At 36.2% G+C, this 20,777-nt stretch overlaps 3 protein-coding genes across 5 annotated transcripts; 1 reads left to right on the forward strand and 2 right to left on the reverse strand.

Annotated features, from left to right (window-relative positions):
* Positions 1 to 3,004, reverse strand: CaBP1 (Protein disulfide-isomerase A6 homolog CaBP1). The gene is made up of 10 exons (XM_089836345.1): positions 2,846 to 3,004; positions 2,641 to 2,785; positions 2,485 to 2,542; positions 2,180 to 2,422; positions 1,878 to 2,096; positions 1,677 to 1,823; positions 1,358 to 1,588; positions 580 to 665; positions 404 to 500; positions 1 to 329 (listed from the first exon to the last, which is right to left on the reverse strand). The coding sequence occupies exons 1-10, from the start codon at positions 2,856 to 2,858 to the stop codon at positions 261 to 263; spliced, it is 1,308 nt and encodes a 435-aa protein (XP_089692471.1). The 5' UTR covers positions 2,859 to 3,004; the 3' UTR covers positions 1 to 260.
* A 593-nt stretch (positions 3,005 to 3,597) lies between these two features.
* Ythdf (YTH domain-containing family protein) lies at positions 3,598 to 12,654 on the forward strand. Of its 2 annotated transcripts, none has more exons than XM_089835945.1 (5): positions 3,598 to 4,028; positions 5,453 to 5,535; positions 6,751 to 8,325; positions 8,480 to 8,529; positions 9,048 to 12,654. In XM_089835945.1, the coding sequence occupies exons 1-4, from the start codon at positions 3,998 to 4,000 to the stop codon at positions 8,483 to 8,485; spliced, it is 1,695 nt and encodes a 564-aa protein (XP_089692071.1). In that variant the 5' UTR covers positions 3,598 to 3,997; the 3' UTR covers positions 8,486 to 8,529; positions 9,048 to 12,654. The 2 variants fall into 2 exon arrangements, with proteins under 2 accessions (XP_089692071.1, XP_089692130.1); XM_089836004.1 differs by having other exon boundaries at positions 5,453 to 5,520.
* Positions 12,655 to 14,040: 1,386 nt separating this feature from the next.
* LOC149718239 (nucleolar transcription factor 1-A-like) lies at positions 14,041 to 20,291 on the reverse strand. 2 transcript variants are annotated; one of them, XM_089835742.1, is made up of 13 exons: positions 20,138 to 20,291; positions 18,648 to 18,716; positions 17,994 to 18,178; positions 17,843 to 17,935; positions 17,550 to 17,770; positions 17,089 to 17,478; positions 16,878 to 17,019; positions 16,393 to 16,809; positions 16,165 to 16,331; positions 15,667 to 15,850; positions 15,483 to 15,593; positions 15,257 to 15,412; positions 14,041 to 15,130 (listed from the first exon to the last, which is right to left on the reverse strand). In XM_089835742.1, exons 1-13 carry the CDS (start codon positions 20,289 to 20,291, stop codon positions 15,020 to 15,022), a joined length of 2,400 nt encoding a protein of 799 aa, XP_089691868.1. In that variant the 3' UTR covers positions 14,041 to 15,019. The 2 variants fall into 2 exon arrangements, with proteins under 2 accessions (XP_089691868.1, XP_089691817.1); XM_089835691.1 differs by having other exon boundaries at positions 18,648 to 18,719.
* Between the last annotated feature and the right edge of the window lie 486 nt (positions 20,292 to 20,777).

Here is a 20,777-nt window from a genome sequence, read left to right on the forward strand (position 1 = left end):
TAATTTAAAAAAGTTTTTATTAACTTATAACGCGCGATTTGATGAAAAAATTCAAAATACAAACAAACAAGAACACAAAGACTAAGTTATTTTTTTTTTAAATGGCTGACTCGGTTTTTTTTTATTTGTGGGATGTTACTGACGACGTAGGAAGATTAGATTAATTAATTTATTTATTTATTACGTTTTTTAAGAAAAAATATATTTAGTCTTCATTATTTTATTCTTATTTTTGTGTATGTAAATGTTTAATTAATTAATTAGAGTTCCGTTTTTGGTTGTTCATCTAATTCTACATCACTTAGATCAATATCCTCAACAGGTGGGAGCTAAAACACGTTAAAAATAAGTAATTAGTAGCAATAATTAAAGATTAACTTAAAGGGGGGGGGTGATTAATTACCTCTTCATCTTTACCATCCCATGGTTCTATTTTTTGTATATTTGGCATTTTAGCACCTCTAACTGGCATACTTGAGCCTCGACCAACAGCTACAGATCTAAAAACAATTATTACCAAACAAATTTAATTATTAACCCAAATTAATTAATAATAATATTTTTAATTAACAACATTACTTTAAGAATTCATTAATTCCTTCATAACTAAATGATCCTCTTAGAATTGAGTACTTCATTTTACGGAAATTTAAAACTGCCATTGCCTATAGGAGAAAAACTTTAAATTTAGTTAATTCCTAATTAATGATTTTATAGATTAAATTAATTAATGATTTTATAGATTAAATTAATTAATGATTTTATAGATTAAATTAATTAATGATTTTATAGATTAAATTAATTAATGATTTTATAGATTAAATTAATTAATGATTTTATAGATTAAATTAATTAATGATTTTATAGATTAAATTAATTAATGATTTTATAGATTAAATTAATTAATGATTTTATAGATTAAATTAATTAATGATTTTATAGATTAAATTAATTAATGATTTTATAGATTAAATTAATTAATGATTTTATAGATTAAATTAATTAATGATTTTATAGATTAAATTAATTAACGATTTTATAGATTAAATTAACGATTTTAATGATTAAATTAACGATTTTAATGATTAAATTAACGATTTTAAAGATTAAATTAACGATTTTAAAGATTAAATTAACGATTTTAAAGATTAAATTAACGATTTTAAAGATTAAATTAACGATTTTAAAGATTAAATTAACGATTTTAAAGATTAAATTAACGATTTTAAAGATTAAATTAACGATTTTAAAGATTAAATTAATGATTTTAAAGATTAAATTAATGATTTTAATGATGAAATTAATGATTTTAATGATTAAATTAATGATTTTAATGATTAAATTAAGCACCACTTACGGGATATCCAAATCCACCAATTTCTAGTCCTTCCTCTAACTCTGGTTGGGCCATAGCTTGAGCCCAAACCCAACCCCATCGGTTCCGTTTAAATTTATCACCCAATTGCTTTAACATATCGATGTATTTATTGCGACATTCAGATTGGCAATCTAATAATTGGGGAAGGATGCTAATGATGCAGAGTTGGTTGTTTTCACAGGCTTCTTTAAGTACACTATCACTGGTCAACTGAAAATTTAAAATTAATATTAAATTTTAATCTTAATAAATTAATTAATTAAAGTAGATAAAAGGTAAAAACTTAAATAAACCTTACTTCTAATACTTCTGGTGGTGGTGCTGAACTGGCGGCTTTTTCTAATGCCCAATTAACAATATCACCGGCTGTTCTTCCACCGTCATATTCTTCAGGTTCTTCTTTGGGACCAGCGGGGAAATGTTTAATTGTTGGGAAACCTTGAATCTATTTAATAAAGTTTATTAGTTTAATTAATTACCATTATTAATGTTTATTTACTTTGTATTTTCCACTTGTAATAGTGTGAACTGTAGCGTCTAAAGCTCCCAGTTTAACTTTGCCTTTTAATTCCGTAGCAGCTTCCGCCCAATGAGGCGCCAATCTTTGACAATGGCCACACCAAGGAGCGTAGAATTCAACCAACCACATATCTTTACTATCTAATACCAGTTCTTTGAAGTTTGAGTCTGTTAGTTCAATAACATCCTTGCTGTCACTCTGAATTAATGGTTTGTATTTTAATTTAATTACATTATTAATTAGTTTTAGAGTTTCATCGTAAAATAATTAAATTTATTTACCTTTTTACCGCCACCACTACCACCTCCTGAACTAGATTTACCACCTAGCCGACTGTCAACAGTCTTTTTAAGTTCTTTTAACGCTGCGTCTACAATTCCTTGAGCAGATCTTGGCCCATTATAATCAGAGGGATTTTTTTTGTTTAGACCAAAGATTTTTATGGTTGGGAAACCCCTAACTCCATATTGACCCCCTATTGATTTATGTTCGTCAGCATTGACACCTCCAACTTTGACAATGCCCTTTATTTATTTAAATGAATATTAATTGACTCATTAAGGTTTGAAAATTAGTTTTAACTTACCTTTAATGCAGATGCTGCTTTAGAGTACTCGGGTGCTAAACTTTTACAGTGTCCACACCTGAAAGGGGTGTTTATATTTATTTATTTATTTATTTATTTATTTGTAGATGTGGTAAGTTAATATTAGTTAATTAAAAAAGTTTAAAACTAACTAACCATGGTGCGTAAAACTCCACAATCCAAATATCGTCGCTATCTAAAACGCGAGAGTTAAAAGTCGTGGGATTTAAATCAATAACGTCTGATTTTCCACTGTAAAGCGCGTTTGTACACCCGATAATTGTTAGGATTGTAAATAGTACTGAAAAACAAACGAAAGAAAATTAAATATAGGACTTTATTGATTATTTACTAAACTTACAAGTAGTTTCCATGTTTATCTTTGATTTTTTTTAACAAATTAAGACCGGCAAAATGCTAAACTTTCTTCTTCAATGAACGAGAATTCTCATTTCATACTTTCACGTTTCAATACAGGCCTATTTTGACAGATAGATATTTCGTGGCTGGCTTTGATTGGTCCACGCTTTTGCGTGAAAAAACGCCAGGTACCGTGTGATTTTCCCGCCATCTCTTGGGGTTTAACCTTGACCCCTGTAGATGGCATTAAAGAATTGTATTGGTTCTAATCGATTCAAAAATTCCCCTTTATTTTAATGTCCGAATTAAATTGACACAGTTTCTCGCTTCTTTAAATAGTATGCTTTATCAGGCTTGTATCAGTATCAATTTAGTTCGATTTATTTGCGTTCTGGAAAATTTTTGAAACAGATAGGGGCACGAGCCCGGTTCAAAAATCATGTGACCTTGTACGTCACGTTTTCGCGGATTTTTATTGCATAGTTGCCATATTTTCTACTTTCACTATTCATCGGTAGGTAAAGTCCATGGAAAGGAGTCAAAGGACCCAGTTTCGTATAAAATATTTGATAAACTTTACCGAAATTAAATTTTGTTGTTCTAGAAATCACGCAGAAAATTATGCAATAAATTTTCCGTGATTATTTGAAAAGAGATAATTATTTTTATAAATTAATTTTGGCTATTTTGGGCGGTTTAGGGGAAAAGTCGGCGAGGAAGCTGGCAGTACATTGGCGATGACGTTATTAGATGCGCGAGGCGGGATGCGCGTAAACTTCCGAGGTCGCCATTGTTCGTCGTTTTCGGTGGTGTGAGAAATTGACTGTGAAAGGACATAATTCGTTTTTAATTAATTTCAAGGGTAATTAAATATAACGCGGTAATCGCGGGTGTTTTTAAGGATTTGCGGAACGAAGGACAGAAGTATCGGCGACTTAAAACCCGGTGGAATGATAAAAAACCGTATCGTTTTGTTTTAAGCTCCGTTTTCAAGATGGCTTCTTCGTTCTAATAATTAGGCCTAATACCGTAGCCTAGTCTTAGCGAACTTCGTAAAGTGTACTCGCGCAAAAAGGATTTTTGACTAAAAGGTCATCTTATTCTACCGTTTGTTAATCAACTTTGTTTTTATCCGCATTCGAATTAACGGGAAATGCAGCGCATGAAAGGCCAGGGAAATTCAGGTACATATTGCCATTAAAATACGCGCGCTACTAATCTTTTTCCTACAGTTCGGCCTGAATTATGGTCGGCACTTTTCGTTAAGCCTTGGTCGTAATGTAAATTTTTCTGAGAAAAAAGTAGAAAATGCCCTTCTCAACAGTTATCAAGTTTCTTTGAGATGTTACGGCCTTATTACCCCTGTAGCGTGCGCTCCTCGTGTTACTTTTGTTATCTTTCGCTTTCAATTTAAACTGGGGGTGTTGCTACATTTTGTTTAATAAGAGGCATCTAGCAATATGCCAGTACTGTACAAGTCTCAAATACAAATATCAACACAAAATAGACCTATATAAGAAAAAGTAGACCAAATATTTCCTTTTATTGTGCATAGGAAAGTAAGTTTGGTCAAGTGACTGACATTGTTTGTTTTAAGCTTACATATAATAGTTAAAAGTTCAAATGGAAGTTGCAAAGTGACACCTTGCTATCAAATCTAAGTAAAAAATGACCATTACCTTGAACCTATGGAAATTAACTAATGTTTGAACTTACGTTAAATGGAGAATGAAAAGGAAATTCAAGTGGTGTTTAAGTGATTCTTCTATTAAATTATAAGACCCTATCTGTATAGTAAAACATCCAAGAACTAATACCTCCGAGTGATTTTAAAATTCAAATTAAAATTAAAATTTTGTAGATATTATCAAATTTGCACCTTCAAATTATCCACGAAATCTAAAATTAATCCTAACATGTGAAAACATGCCAATCTTTCCTTTGGAACTGCTATATCTAAAAAGTTCTGATATCATAACGTGTATAGCCAAGTTCTAAATAGTTTGTTTTTATAATATAATATATATCATTACACTATAATTAGTAGAAGAATTGATAACAAATCACCTGATATCCCTTTTCACCCTCAGTTTAAAAAGAATTACTTATTTTCTGCATTGAATTTGATTTCACCTGTATACAATATATATTACTCATGTTCGATCCAAGTATGTTCAAATATGGAATTGAACTGTAAAAAGAGTTATCACATATTATACAGGGCTTTGATTTATGATCTACATATGTGTTAATGTTCTCATCAGGGCTGGAAATAAGAAAAAACAAATGTACATAACATGTGTCCAGTGACCCCCCCCCCCTCTTCTTTTTGACTAGAAGATTTATAGGACATTGTCCACTGGAGTGTGCAAAAATAGTGTCGCATTTTTATAGTATAGCTATCAAAACGTCAGAAACATTTATTGGTCAAAATGTCCAGTGACAACCTTAGTTTGAAAAAAAAATAAAAAAAAATATTGGACATTGTCCATTGTCCTGTGCTTATTTCCAGCCCTGATTAGGAATGGTTTTATTGTTTGGATTAGAATAATAATACTTAATTAATGTTTGATTTGTAACTTGACTAATTATGGACCATATTTCCTAGTGTCCAATGGCCCTAAGGATATGGTGAAAGATGAAGATTTTGATTCCTGGCGTAACCAACCTCATCAGGTAGGCCTGAACACTGTATGTCTATTTCTATCTCTCTCTATTACTTTTAAGTAACTTACTTTAATTAGCTACTATATCCATTTCCTAATGTAAATAGTTTGGGAGGGGGGGTATTTATTTTCACTCGCGTGCGAAATATACGTAGTTTTCAGACTAGGAGGATTGATACCATTCACACCAGGAAGTAGGGCTATTAGGCCTATGAAGTGTAGCACCAAGTAGCCTCGCCTCCTGCAGTGTAAATGCAGTATCAATCCTCCTAGTCTGAATACAATGCATTGGTTTTACGTGAGAAATATGCATCACAGTTATAATAAGATGGTAGATTTCACTGTTGAGGGCTATAGAAAATTCGTCTAATCTTGCAGTGTTGTCAGACCTTTGACTCAAGTTAGTCAGGTACTGATTTGAATTGAATTGCTAGCCTTTCTCCCGCTATCTCTTGGCTTACTAAATGTCTGGCAATACTGGACGACTGCAAAAAACCCTTAGTTCAAAGTTGACACTATATGTGTCCATTGGTCTTCCTTCTCAAATGACTAAACTACCACACAGGGGGCTAAGCTTGGTATAGTTTAGTTTTAGCTCCGCCCTGATGTACTAGGTCTGATTGGTTTCTACCTTTTGCAAGGTTAAGTTGCTAGGGGCGCCAATAGAGAGCTTTCAGTTGGAGGAGGAGCTGAGTCTCGTGACATAGTTTACGCTGCCATATTGGTGGGTTTAAAGCAGGAATGTAGCTGAGACCACCTAACCAATATGGCTACCAGAACAGCAGTACGACTTGGGAGGGTGTGACGTACTACTGTCTCATCTGAAAGCTCTCTATGGAGGCATCTCAGAAGCCTTAGTGTGACATCACCCATGCCATTTGCCCACTGAACCAAAGTGGTACCAAATATGGCCACTGCCAAAGCTAATTAGGCCCGTGACGTTTTACCTGGGCACTGACGTCACAACTGAGATAGTTCTATGGACTCGCGTCTCGCTTCAACTTCCCATACATTAGGTAGTGGATATAGTCATTATTAAGTCTGTTGAGAATGCCATTGAAATTTTGGGTTGTCAAGAAAATCAGTTGTACATATGTTAGTTAAGTAACAGAAGCTTAAGGTGATTGGTAGACATTAATGTCTCTGGTAGCAACCCAGGATTATTGAAGTTGTTGTTGTTATTGTTTGATTTTGATTGAGAGGCTAAAAGTGTGGGGTTTGGGTCTTTACTACCGGTTAGCCGTACAATCCTCCGATGTCAACATCCAGCATGGCGGATCCGTATATGCCGAGTTACTACGCTTCCATGTCGTTTCCGTACTTAAATCAAGGCATAGGGGAAGGGGCCTGGAGTAACGGAGGAGACCCCGTGACGTTTTTGAGTGGATACGGCGGACAAATGGGGGGCGGAGATCAACACTCCCATTATATGGACGGCATGTTTAGTCAAAGTAGTTTTGGCGGCTACAACCAAGGATTTAATTTCTTTCCCGGCGGTAGCGGGGACTATTCGGCGTGGGGTAATTCTAGCATGGGAGCGCGAAAACCGACGGCTCACGGCAACCATTACGACGACTATTATCGAGATTCGTACGATCAGAGCATGGATCGCGGTGCCCTGAAACACGTCGAACAGGGAATGGGTGGACTTTCCTTAAACGACCATAAGAACGATACTCAGTTTGTTAAGGACGCCTATTCGAAACCCGGAGTCGCGCCCGGATCGGGTAGCATCATGGCCGACCATCAAATATCCAAGAAATTCGCCTCGCCAACCGTCGATAGTTTATCTTTAAGTAATTCCGGACAGGGGAACGTTTCGGGACAGCCTGTCGGCTCGAAAAAAATGACGTGGGCTTCGATCGCCAGTCAACCCGCCAAGCCTCAGCCCAAAATGAAACCCAAAAATATTCCTCCCGCCCCCATGCTTCCGGGCAAGCATAATTCGGCCAGCATGGACATTGGAACTTGGGAGAGTAAAAACGGAAATAGCGGAGGCGGCGGCGGAGGAGGCAATAGCGGCGGTGGTGGCGGCGGAGGAGGAGGTGGAAATAATAAAATGGGATCGGCGCCTCCCTCTTCTCAAGCTCGTTCGGCGCCTTGGGGCGCCCCGCGAGGCGGTCGAGGTGGCGCCAACAATTCCGGTTATAACGGAAACTCCTCTCAGCAACAACAGCAGCAACAGCAAATGGCGCTGAATCAGTCGAACCAAGGGGGAGGCGGAGGAGGGGGCGGTGAGGGGGGTTTCCCCGCCCACCCCGTTTTGGACAAGCTTCGAATGGAGAACAACTACAACCCGAAGGAGTTTGATAATAATCCTAAGAACGCCCGCTTTTTTATCATCAAGTCGTACTCGGAGGACGATATCCATCGGTCTATAAAGTATTCGATTTGGTGCTCGACCGAACACGGCAACAAAAGGCTGGACACGGCTTTCAGGGAGCGCGAGGGTAAGGGGCCTTTGTACTTGCTGTTCAGCGTGAACGGGTCGGGCCATTTTTGCGGTATGGCTCAGATGGTGTCCGCGGTGGACTACAATTCGTCGTCGAGCGTTTGGGCTCAGGACAAGTGGAAAGGTCAATTTAAAGTGAAATGGGTCTACGTCAAAGACGTTCCCAATTCGCACTTGCGCCATATCCGACTAGAAAACAACGAGAACAAGCCGGTGACTAATTCGCGAGATACCCAAGAAGTTCCACCCGAGAAAGGAAAGCAAGTCCTTAAAATAATCCACAATTACCGACACACCACCTCCATTTTTGATGATTTTCTGCACTACGAGAAAAGACAAGAAGAAGATGAACAGCGAATAAAGGTTTGAAAAACACACTCTCTTAAATTTATTGTTTTGGGGGCCCAACTATATATATATCTCAAACTCGGTGTCGGGGCAAACCTTCCTATACAATTACAAAGTTTCTCTTACTGAATCGAACCCAAATTCGGTTTTCTTTTCTCATTCAAATTAGGATTAGCCAATTTCCACAGATATTCTTTACGCAAACTACTGATGTAAAGAGTAAGTTTCTCTTCCTTTTGCTAGTTTTCTTAAGTTCTTTGCCATGACCAGACTTAAAATAACGGTGCCACCTTAAAGGGACTGTAAAGCTGTCAAGGAACCATAGATTTTTTTTTTAAAAAAAGACACCCCCGCCCCGCCTATCCCAATCATTGACGTCAGTAGCTGATGTTAAAACGCGTCAAATAGGAATTATTTCGTGGTTATTAAGTGGTTCGTCACATCTCTTGTTATTGTTTCTGAGGCTGCCCCCCTCCGGTGTTTCCCCACTCTCCGTCGATCGTAGCAATAGCAAAGGTCCTGTGATTGGCCCAATTGCATCACCTGCCGGATAAGGCTGAATAAGTCAAAAATGGGGGATTGTGACGTCAAAAAACTACTTTTTCAATAAAAACAAATTCAAAGTTCCGCCGACCTCTGTACTTTACAGACCCTTTAAAGTTTCGTCATGGCAAATTAATTCATAACAAAACCGCCCCCTAATAGTAATTTTAATTTAAACCTCATTTAATTAATAGGTACGACCATTTCAAAATAAAAAAAAGTTAAAAGGAGTGATAAGTGAATATAATTAAAAAAAAAAAACTAAAATTGTTTGAAATTTTTTTTTCCTTTTCCCTAAATAAACAAAGTGACTGATATTCGCGCGATCCATTCGCTTCATTATAAATATTATAAAAGAAAAAAAAACCGATTTAAAAAAAAAGAAATTTCCTTCTCGAAAGCCATTTTTAACCAGTTTTCTCTGTGTAGTTAGTTATATAGCCGCAAGCAAAAATAACGTGAAACTATTTAATATAAACGTAAACAAAAATACAAACAAAACAAACAAACCACACCGTAATTTAGTAATTTTCTTGAATGAATTATTATTATTATTTTTTTTTGGTTTACTTTTTCTTCAAGTAATCTTTGAACTTCTTATTAGTTTTTATTTTTAAGTAAAAAAAAAAAAAGGCCTCCCCATCCCAATTACGTAAAACTACACGTCAGTACGGTCGGTTTTTATGGCATTTTTGGCTCTCTTTATATCGCTTTTCATTGACGTAAGAAAAATATATTTAAAATTAAATAACAAATCAGAATAAACAAAAAAAATTATCATCACAGTCGTGTGTGTTAATCGTGCTGTTAGGTTGGAAATTTTCTCACACTCTATCTCTATCTCTCTTAAAAAAAAATCACACTCTTTAATGACCCTAAATATTACTCTTATCTTTGAGCGATAACCCTTTTTTTTTTTTTTTTTTTGGTTTTCTTTCTTTTGGGAAATTCAGTTTAAATTTAATTTTAATTACAAAGAAATTAATTATGGCAACAAAAAAGGCGTGAATTTTTTTATTTTTAATTATTTTTTTTTTTTTTTTGAGCCCGTTCTTTCTACCCCCCCCCCTCTTCCCGTCCCGATCTTTCACCCCTGACCCCCCCGCATCGAAATCTATGTGAATTAATTATAAATATATAACTATATAGTTAATTATTCTTCAAATTACAAGATTAAAACTGTGTGTGGCAAAACGTAAAAAACAAAAAAAAAACATAATTGCACGCGTTTCTTCGACTAAAATAACTGGATGATAAGTTTTACGTACGTTCGGTTTTTAAATTCAATTATTACTTCTGCGTGTGATATAAAAATTAGTAAATTCAACTACTACTACTACTACTAAATACTACCTACAATAAACTACAACTACGACTACTACGGAAAAAAATGAATAAATTAATGAAATTTAAGTAAGGGATTCGATGCACGCTCTCGTTTCGTTTGTTCGCTCTCGCTGCTTTTTTGAAAAGAATTATACAAACAAACAAACAAACGTGAAAAATAAAATTATTTTGCGTTATCGTTCGTTCGTTCGTCAGTTGGGCACCAACTTTTAAACCAAAAAACCGTGAACCGTCAATTATTGGTTAAAAAGTAAAATTCCTATTCCAAAAAAATAAACAAATAAACAAACAAAACAAAACAACCAATAAACACTTTAATTATTTTTAATTATTATTTTTTTTTCCGGTTTAAAAAAAAATAAAAAAAAACAAAAACATTTGAGTGAATTAAAAAAAAAAAAAAATTCCGGGGATGTCGACGCGATCTACTATGGAACTTCTTTTCTAAAGAACTTGATTTAGAAAAAAAATAATTAAAAATACAGACACTACGTATCCTAAATTAATTAACGAACTTCAATTTAATAAAAAAAAAATTAAATAAAATGGAATTTGCTGGGCAAAATCAACAACGTATTGAATAAAAAAAAAACAACAACAAATTTAAATAAATGAATAAATAAAAACTTAGGCAGGAACTTAAAAAAATTAAAAATAAATAATAAAAAACCCTGGGAGAGAAATTTTTTAAGTAAAATTTTTTCCTAAAAAAGAAGAAAAAAAAAAGTGGGTTTTGTGTAAAAAGAAAAAAAAAATAATCGGACTTGAAATAATTCTTTAATTATATATAAACATTTGTTTATTTTCCCTTCTACTACTACTACAACTACTACGGTAAGTAAATAAAATTTCCCTCGGTTTATGTCCAGCGCAGGCGTTTAGTTAAAGAGACTTTTTGACCGTCCGTGCTATGTGGAATTTAAAAAAACAAAAAAACAAACAAATATATATACATAAATAAATAAATAATTCTTAGTGTTTTAAAGAAAAAATTAAGGTAATTAATTAAGAAAAAAAAATATGTGGAGAAAAAAGGAATAACAAATTGACGATAACAAACAAACAAACAAACAAAAAATCAAGATTAAAAAAGATTTTCCCCTCCGGTCTTCTAATCAACACACAAACACAAACAAACAAAGAAAAAAAATAGTGAATTTTATTTTTTTAACCCCTTCCCACCCACCCACCCCTCTCATCCATATATGGTTTATTCGAAAGGTTAACTTATGATATGAACTTTGACCCCCCACCTCATTAAATCCCCCCCCCCCCGCTCCCACCTCTCGACAACAGGAACTCAATTGGACTTATATATTAATGAAATGAAATGAAATGAATGAACTTCGCAGATACAACAAGGATAAAAAAAAAAAAAGAAATAAAGGTGGTTCGTTGGTGCTTTTTTGACAGAAAGCAGTGTATTCTGTTTTTAAATGTCTCTAGAACTAAAATTCCTCCCAAAATACATGAAAAAAAGTTGTTATGTAAAAAAAATCTCAAAACGTTTTTGGAAAAAAAAAAAAGTGGTTATTGTTGAAACGAAACTAAAACTAAAACTAAATGATTCTGGAAATTTTGTTTTCAGAAAAGAACGTATTTTCCTTCCAATCCCTTCCCCTTCCCCCCCCCCCACCGCATTATTAGGTTTAATTAATTTAAATCTTCCCTTTTTAAAAAAATTATTGAAATTAACGATAATTATTAATTAATTAATGATGGTCCAATTGCGATATAGGCTTGTAATTGTTTATTTTTTAATTAATTAATTTTGGGTAATGTACGACTAAAGATCGAAGTAAAAGGTCGTATTCGGATTAGTGTAAATGTTTTTAACTTTAATTGGAATTAATTTACCAACACTAATTAATCAAGAAATCAAAAAAAAACATGCAACCTTGCACGTAAATTAATTTAATTAACGTAGAATTAACGTAAACGGGTGTAATGAGATTTTTGTTTTAGGAATTTAACTGCCACACGTGTTCGTTCATTTTACGCTGAAATCCAGTTAATTAAATTAGTTCTAAGTTAAATTAAAATTAAAAAGTCCTAAAAGCTCGCTGGCTGGTGGTTGTAATCTATACGTATCTCTTATAGCTTTGACAAAGTTGCCTTTCATATATTAACTTTGTACTTTGTACAACGTAGTTAAAAACACACACAACAAAACAAGAACATTATCGTGATTGTTTCTTTTTTGGGAAATTTTGAAAAAAAATTAATGGGGAGAACTGAAAAGCCGGAGCAGCAACGTACGATCTCTTAATTAGAAAAATTGACAAAAAAAAGTCTTCAGTGTTAGTCGCTGTTAATTCGTTAAAAAAAAATACGAAAATAAAAAAAGGGAAGATGAAATTTATGAATCATTATAACGCCTTCATACTGTGGGATTTCTTTTCCTCGGCCCAAAAACAAAAATAAAAATGAAAAATTAAGCAGTAAAAAAAAAAACATACTTTTCAGTCTTTTATATTTATAACATGAGGGATAGTTTTAAATTTAGAAGTAGGAATGGAGAACAGAGTAATCTGGGCGCGCGTCAAAATCCCGGACGGACCCCCTTCCACGGGACGGGGGGGGGGGTATGAAAGAAGAGACGGACGGGTTATAGCGACAGAGGTAAAAAGTAATTCTGTGTTTTTCGCCGTCCCCGTCAGCAACGTCATCAAAACGGAGTTTAAGTGAGCAGCTAATAAGATAATTTAAACTTTTCGTTATTACGTGTTGGAGGGAGGGGCTCTATACTGGGTGGTCTATGAGTCGGAATAACTGAAGTAAATACTAACCGTTAGACTCCATTCCTACTTCTAAAATTAAATCTATCCCTGATAACATACACACTTGTTTAATCCATCAATCCTTAAAATACACTGGTCTTAATACCTTTGTTATCAAGGAAGGTGGAAGATTACTTAATGGTGCGTTGTTTGAAACTCGCACACTTGCACCAAGTTCCAAATTTCGCCCTCAGTCTTCATTTGTAGCCTTTTAAGACACGAAAGGCCATGACTTAAGTATCATGGAAAGTTCGATAAATAATTAAAACCCTGGTTGAATGAAAGGAGATATTTCGGGGATAACAAGTCGTTCGTTCCATTGGGGTGATCCGAGCACTCCGAAAACAAATTCGTCTTTCATTGGGGAAAAACGAGCGGCTCCGAGACGGAGGCCAGTGTTGATCCCAACCGTTCCGACGCGAGAGACTGAGCAAAAAGGGTATAATCTCTGGACGCGGAACCAAAATCGAGCGCCTGATGAGGATTCAAAACTGCTCGGAAAAATTCTCATTAGGAGCAACTAGATCAGGTCCACCGTGCTAGAGCGATGACGTAACAAGAAAATACGTCGAAACCTCAATGGAAAACGCTAATATTCAACGTTACAACACTTCAACTATAGATAATTTGTTACAAACGACGATATAACGAAATTATCAATGAAAGTCCAGTATTTCCATGAAAAGGCCACAAAATATGAGTTCTGTATGATTAAGTGATCTTTAGGGGTTATCCTCTTCGATATTACGACGGATGCCAGTCGCTCCATCCTGGATTGATCTCAACCGCTCCGTCCTCCGTGCTATAGCGATGACGTGTAACAAGAAATTACGTAGCGATCTCGGGCAACCTCAATGGAAAACGCTACAACACTTCAACCATTGATAATTCGTTACAAACAACTATATAACGAAATTATCAATGAAAGCCAGTATTTCCATGGAAATCCCACAAGATATGGAGTTCTGTATGATTAAGTGATCTTTAGGGGTTATCCTCTTCGATATTACGTTAGGTAAACCATACAATGTAACAAAAGAAGGACGCAAAGAAGAAGGAGTCATCTCGGAAGTTCTGTTTTTATTTATTTACATTTTGTTTATATACTTATTAGAAAAGTACATAAAATATATCGTTACCGACTGCAATTGGTGCTACAATTGCTTGGTTTTGTAGTAAAACCAATATTTCGCTTTAGTACTAACGTAATTGGCTAAGATTACTCGATAAAATTGTCACTGTAAAATGACCTGATCGTTTTTGTTTTATTTTATTTTTTATTAACATTTATGGATGACAAGATTAAAACCAACGAAAGCCTAATAAAATTCGTTAACTATTATTTATTTTTTTATAGATTTAGTTAGCAATAAGCATCTTTCGATACTTATCTTTTAATTAATTCATACCTTAATTAAGTATAGATTAAAAAGAAAATAAAAGAGAAAAGGGAAGAAAAAAAAATGGGATTTTATTTTTTAATAATAACAATGATGACAAGTAAAATTATAAAGAAAAAGAAAACAAAATGGCGACGATGGGAACTAAATTCACAGTTAATTATAATTAAAATGATGACCTTTTTATGTTAATTAATTAGGAATGTAAACTAAAAATAATTCCCTTTTTAAGAAGAAAATTAAGAAAAAGATGATTTTTACGCGAGAGACGTAAGATCTCTTGTCAATGAGGAGAAAAAAAAAACTAGCAGACGAAAAATAGGTACCCGAAGTCCCGTATTTTTTCCCCGCAATCAATGATTCATTTGATAATTATGATTTTGTCATGATCTACAAAATTATTTTATCCTTGTTTGTTGTTAAAACCTTTCAATTATTTATTTTAATTATTTAACACTTATTAAGCACCCTGTTGTTTGTCTTTTCTCTCTCTCGTTAAACTCCCACGGAAGTCTCCTACCCAGTGTTAAATTTGATGTTAAGGCCACACTTAATCCATTTAGGCACTGTTGTTTATAAAACCAACCAAACAAACAAACAAACAAACCCCCCCATTCTCGAGTTACTACCATACGCATTCTATTCCTCTTCGCTATCGGAACCAGAGTCACTACTATCATCACTACTACCACTTCCGGATTCACTTTCACTGTCACTATCGCCTGAACTACTTTCTTGGTTCTTTTGTTCCTGTAAAGACAAAAGAAAACCCATTTCCTTTCTTAACTAAAAGGTAACTATAATTAACTATATTAACAAGTTAATTAATTAAATTAATTAATTAATATAAAAATAACTGGTTGGTTGTCAACTTACCGTTACCTTCTTGTTGTTATCATCATCGGAATCGTCATCGTCATCCGAATCACTTCCGGATTCATCTGATCCCGATCCGGAACCACCTTCCCCTGATTGATCATCCGAATTATCCGAGGAATCATCGTCGTCTGAGCTATCGGAGTCGGATTTCTTCTACAAAACATGAATGGTAACGTTATTAACTACACTTTACACTTTACGTGCAACGCAACGTTTTATCTACCTCTTCCTTTACTTTGGGTGCAGCTGCAGGGGGTAAGGCGAGTTTACCGCCTTTTTTAGTTCCTTTTGCGCGAAGTTTATAGTATTCTTTCAAATCTTCCTCCGGGAGATTCTGTAAAAGTTACTTTCATAAGACAACTGACAATTTTGGTTTTCGCTGCCGATGTTTGCTGTGTGTATCTTACGCTTAGAAACTTGTGCAGATCTTTATTATATTTTTTAAGCATATCTTGGGCTTTCTTTTTGTATTTTTCTTTTTCGGGTTCGCCCATACTCCTCCATCTCTTCGCGATCTCGGCCATTCTTAATTTTGGATCGATGTTAGTTAGGATACTTAACATTTCCGTTGAAAATACTCCGTATCCACTTCTGCAAAAAGCGAATTTAAACTTTAAAGTCGAAATTAGGGGAATTATTTCAACTTTAAATTAGCCTTATTCCTGATCAGCGCCATCTACCCATAGCGGTGACTTTGAGAACTACTGTAATCGGCAAGCCAATCAGATGTCGCTAAAATCTGGTGACGTCATTTTTGGTAAGACCCGAGAGTGCCAGTCAGTGACGTCACCAGATTTTAGCGACATCTGATTGGCTTACCGCTTACAGTAGTTCTCAAAGTCGCCGCTATGGGTAGGTGGCGCTGATCAGGAATAAGCTTAGCTAATTGATTTTTTTTTGCGTACTGAGGTGGTTTTTTGGGTTCCCCTTTGAATAATTTACGCTTGCTGGCATCGGATGGTTCCTTTTTAACGGGTGTTGTGGCGGGAACAGCTGCTACAATGGCGGAATTCGCGGTGGTGTCGTTTAAATTCATGTTTTTCGCCTCTTCAACCATTTTTTTGTATTTATCCTGAGAGGAAGGATACTTAGTTATAATGTTTACCGAGTTTAATTAAGAGTATCGTTTCTACCTTCTTTTTGTCCGGTAAATCGTTAAAATCCTTATTAATCATTCTCATAATCTCAGTTTTGGAAAGAGTCGGATTTTTTTGAACGTAAACGTGGAATTTTTCTTGTTGATAGAATAGTAAGGGAGTTATTCCTTTCTTTTGGCTCTTTGAGATTGCCATAACTTTAGCGGCGATACCGTTCGGTTGAGGTATTGGTGTCGGTTGAGGGATGACAACTGCTGCGGCAGCTGCCGCGGCGGCTGTAGCTGCAGCTGCGGCGTTTTTCTTAGATTCTAATTTCTCCGCGGCGGCAATTTGCGCGGCCGTTGGGGCTTTTTTCTTATTTTTTAAAGCCATTTCGCCTTCTAATTTCTGACGATCCTCCGTTACTAAACTATTCAAGTAAACCTGATACTTTTCTTTGTATTTCTGATTGGCCTGTTAACAGATTTCAACGTGTTACTTTGATGAAAAGTAACATTAACGTTAAGAGAAGTTTGTTATACTTTTTGGGCTTGTTTATTATATTCCAAACGATCGCTATCGCTTAAAATCTTCCATCTTTTAGAAATCTCCGCCATTTTTTCTTTTGAAGGCACGTCCTTCAATTCCCTTAACATTATCTTCGAGAATAAACTATAACCCGAGCTGCAAAACAAGTTTTTTCATGTTAGACCCGCGTTTTTAACATCGAAGCCTCAACTGCAGCATTTATACTTAGGAGGTCTTTCAGGTTTTCCGTCGTAACGATCTTTTAATTCCTTTTCCGCTTTACTTAAAACCGCTTTCATCGTTTCTGGTTTAAAAGCGGGATGCATTTCTTGATACTGCAAAAGTTCGGCCTCGTACCGATGTTCTTCTTGAACCGATTTACGTATCCATTTGATTCTTTTTCCATCCGACAATGCGTTCCATTGTTTCCTGATTCGTTCCGTCGCCTCCTTTTTGTCCAATTGAGTATATTCCGGACGTTTAAGTCTGTCCATTTGGAATAATTGATAAGGGGTCATTGGTTTAGCCGGACCTTCTTGCGGCGGATGAGGGGCGCTACTCGTTGATGCCGAACTTTTGGATTCGGGTGCGGGGAATTCTTCGGGATGTTCCTTTCTATAAGACAAATGAAACCCATTAAATCTAATCGACTTTAAATTTAAACCTATTTAATTAAGTTCAATTACTTGAACTTTTCCAAAGTTTCTTTATAAGTTTCGTTCTCTCTCTCGTAGCTGTCTTTGTATTTTTGTTTTTTCTTATCGGGTAGCTGCTGAAACTTTTTAGATAATATTTTAGCCAAATCAGTCATCGATAATTCGGGATGTTCTCGACTGTATTTTTCACGTTTTTCTAAAAAGTATCTGAAGTACGGTGTCAGGGGTTTTTTAGGCAAATCAGGGTGTTTCTAAATGATGTAAAAAACGTCATTTGAATCATTTCAAAGCGAAACTACACGGCGTAAATGCGTTTAATGTACTTGTTTTTTGGAATTGCTGTAAGACGCCCACGGATGTTTCAACCATTCTTTCGCGTCTATAACCATGTCAGTTAAGGTTCTAAACCTTCGCAACTGTTAATTAACTTAATTAGTTACGGATTTTATTGTTTTTAAGTTTAATTTAAATTACTCTAGTCATAATTTGCATCCATTTTTCTTTACATTCCGTTCCGGAATAAGTCGAGAAACGAACTTTTTCCCAATCCAATTTCTCAATCAAAGTACTGTATTTAATATTATCGCTTTTTGGAAGACAAGCCGCTATGTTCGAAATTAATACACTCAAATCTTCCGTTGTCCAATCAAAAGCCAACACTAAAAATTTTATTTAATTTAATTTTTATGTAATTTTAAATCATTTTTAACTGATCTAAAACTATTTAATAAAATAACTTTTGTTATTTAAAAGATCGCATTCGCGATTATAATCTCGTAATGGCGGTTTAAATTTGGCGCCAGTTTCTCATTAGCCAATCACGATACACCTTTACGATTCGGGAGGAGTAGAATAAAAAAGGCGCGAAATTCAAAAATACCACGTGCTTACGCGGAGATCGCATTCGCGATTATGATCTCGTTCTGGCGGTTTAAATTTGGCGCCAGTTTCCCATTAGCCAATCAGAATACACCTTCACGATTAGGGAGGAGTTAGAATAAAAAAAAAGGCGCGAAATTCAAAAATACCACGTGCTTACGCGGAAAATTTTTCTTTTCGTAAAATTTTAAAATCAGGTCGATAGAAATTAAAAAAAAACCCCGTTAATGATAAAAAAATTAAAATTACTCTTTTTCGGGGCTTTAACCGCAGTTGCGGCAGCCGCATCTTCCGTGGCATGCCCCTGAGAATCTGAACCTTCTGAAACAAATTTAATCAGCATTAATTTTAGTTTTAAATAGGAATAATTATCCGTAAATAATTTTTATTTATTGGTCTGTAAAGATTGTGTACATTTGTAGGTTGTATTGTATCGGGGTGGAATATGAGATTTGCCCCGGAAGAAGGGATGAGTGGTCGCCGTGAATGTTAACCCCGGCTTCCGCCCGGTGTAGCGGCCGTGGTGTGTCTAGACGAGTAAGTCGGGCTCTAGCCAATAACCTGTGACGAAAGTTCTACGGTGGGGTGTAGCGGAGGGTTCCCGCGGGGAGAGAGAGAAGGGAGCGTGTCCTGGCGTGTGCTGCTATCATCCTATTTGGCCTCGTCGGGGTGCGCCTAACCCGTACCGGGCTACGTCGACGCGAGAGAACGGCACCGTCTCTCCCCCTTCACTCCTCGCTAGAATCTCCGCGTACTAAAATAAGCCTACACCACTCGATTAATGCCGAAATGCCCAACGAAAAGGCGCCGGGTTACGAAATCCGGTCGACACCCTACGCTTAAGGCCGCCCGCTTCAGCCGTTCTACATAGATACTTCCTTCGGGGACCCGACCCCGTATAAAAGAAAAGGGGTCCGTACTACGCTCCCGGCCTTTTGGGGCCCAAAATAAACGGGGCATTTCCGTTACTATGTTAAATGATAAAACCAAGGCAACCCACACGGAAGGGTTAAAACCCAATTTGTAACATTTTTTTTTATTTACAAGCTGTCACGATTTTTGTGACTCATTCCTGAAAAAAACGTGACAGGTCTAGGAAGTCTCGAAGTGGTTTTTGGATACAGAAATTAAAGTGTTAAATATTGTCTCGTAGATGATGATTATAGAAAAGTACAATATTTTTTTTCAACGTCAATCTACGTTTAATAAACGTCAGCGGTTAGTTTTTACCGTGGAAGGAAACCGGTTCTCTCGACGCCGCGTTGCAACGTACTTTTGGCGCCTAGATATTTTTGGGGGCATCGATTTGCGACTGCGAGTTTTCGGGCCAGAGAAGAGACGGAAGGAACGTCGGCCATGCTTTCTAAGGTTTTCGAAACCCGCCCGAGATAGCAGGGCCAGCAACGGGTAGAGAAAACTATGGAGAGACGACTAGAGAAAGGCAGCAGCGAAGAAGGAATAGGATGATAGCGGGGTTGTTTCCCCCATTTTGAACCGGAGAGGCTGGGCGTCCCCCCTACACCGATCCCTCCGTCGCGTCACGCCGCTCTACGCCTAGCCAAAACTGTGCCGCTACCATGGCGGCGAGATTTTCAGGCCGCCTCCGCTAGAGAAAACTCTCCCGACGACAACGAGAGAGAATTCGACCAACACCCATCTTTGTTTAACGAAATTTCGGTAGACAACCCGGAAAAAACACTTTTTTGATAGCTTTACTACGATATAAACGGCCTACATACCTTCCAAAACTTCTTTCTTGATTTTAATTTTGCCTACTTCGTCGGGAACTTTGGCCTTTTTAGCCAACGGTTCTTCATCGACGACTTGAAGCGAGAGGTTTTCCGACGGAGCTTGCCGTTTGCCTCCCTTCTTGCTACGCGAGGCGGACGCCATTTTCGCGGTACCGAAAAACTACAACTTTTTACCTAAAAGAATGATCCTGATAGCGGGTTAAAATCGCTAAAACGTTCGCCTCAACTTGATCTATTAGTTAAGATTAGTAATTAAAGATTTCGCCTTTAAAAATATGATTCTAAGCGATAGTTTCTACGAGGAACGCCGAGCTTCCCGTCTGACCGTGACGGAAGTTCCAACGATTATACGCAGGCGCCGCGCGGGAGGAAAATATCTCTCTCGTCCACACAGTCCGCGGAAAAACAAGCTCGCGCGCCCGACGGGAAAAAGAAGGGAAACGGCTACGAAGCTCTCCCGCCTTTCGCCCAATAGGATTCCGGGAGTACGGGCCTCTCTCTCGATAGAGTGACTCTTCCAACGGTCGGGCCGTAACGACTGAAATTAGGCTTAGCAATTTTTGATGGTTTTGATTATAAATAATCGAACTAATTATCGCTATAATGAACAAATTAAGCGAAATTTTTT

Source organism: Phalangium opilio, unplaced genomic scaffold, assembly GCF_054372755.1.
Source record: "Phalangium opilio isolate 3A_F unplaced genomic scaffold, DU_Popi_V2 ptg000002l_1, whole genome shotgun sequence".
NCBI lineage: Eukaryota > Metazoa > Arthropoda > Arachnida > Opiliones > Phalangiidae > Phalangium > Phalangium opilio.

Excerpts from the sequence above, each read along its gene's own strand:
- CaBP1 (XM_089836345.1), bottom strand. Across the intron at positions 666-1,357 it reads TTGGTGGATTTGGATATCCC|GCAATGGCAGTTTTAAATTT; the intron begins GTAAGTGGTGCT and ends TTTCTCCTATAG. Across the intron at positions 501-579 it reads GGAATTAATGAATTCTTAAA|ATCTGTAGCTGTTGGTCGAG; the intron begins GTAATGTTGTTA and ends AATTGTTTTTAG.
- Ythdf (XM_089835945.1), top strand. The coding sequence starts at position 3,998 with ATGCAGCGCATGAAAGGCCAGGGAAATTCAG. Across the intron at positions 4,029-5,452 it reads GAAAGGCCAGGGAAATTCAG|TGTCCAATGGCCCTAAGGAT; the intron begins GTACATATTGCC and ends CATATTTCCTAG. Across the intron at positions 5,536-6,750 it reads ATCAGGTAGGCCTGAACACT|CCGTACAATCCTCCGATGTC; the intron begins GTATGTCTATTT and ends ACTACCGGTTAG.
- LOC149718239 (XM_089835691.1), bottom strand. The coding sequence starts at position 20,291 with ATGGCGTCCGCCTCGCGTAGCAAGAAGGGAGGCAAACGGCAAGCTCCG. Across the intron at positions 15,413-15,482 it reads CACCCAAAGTAAAGGAAGAG|AAGAAATCCGACTCCGATAG; the intron begins GTAGATAAAACG and ends CATGTTTTGTAG. Across the intron at positions 15,131-15,256 it reads ATAACAACAAGAAGGTAACG|GAACAAAAGAACCAAGAAAG; the intron begins GTAAGTTGACAA and ends TTGTCTTTACAG.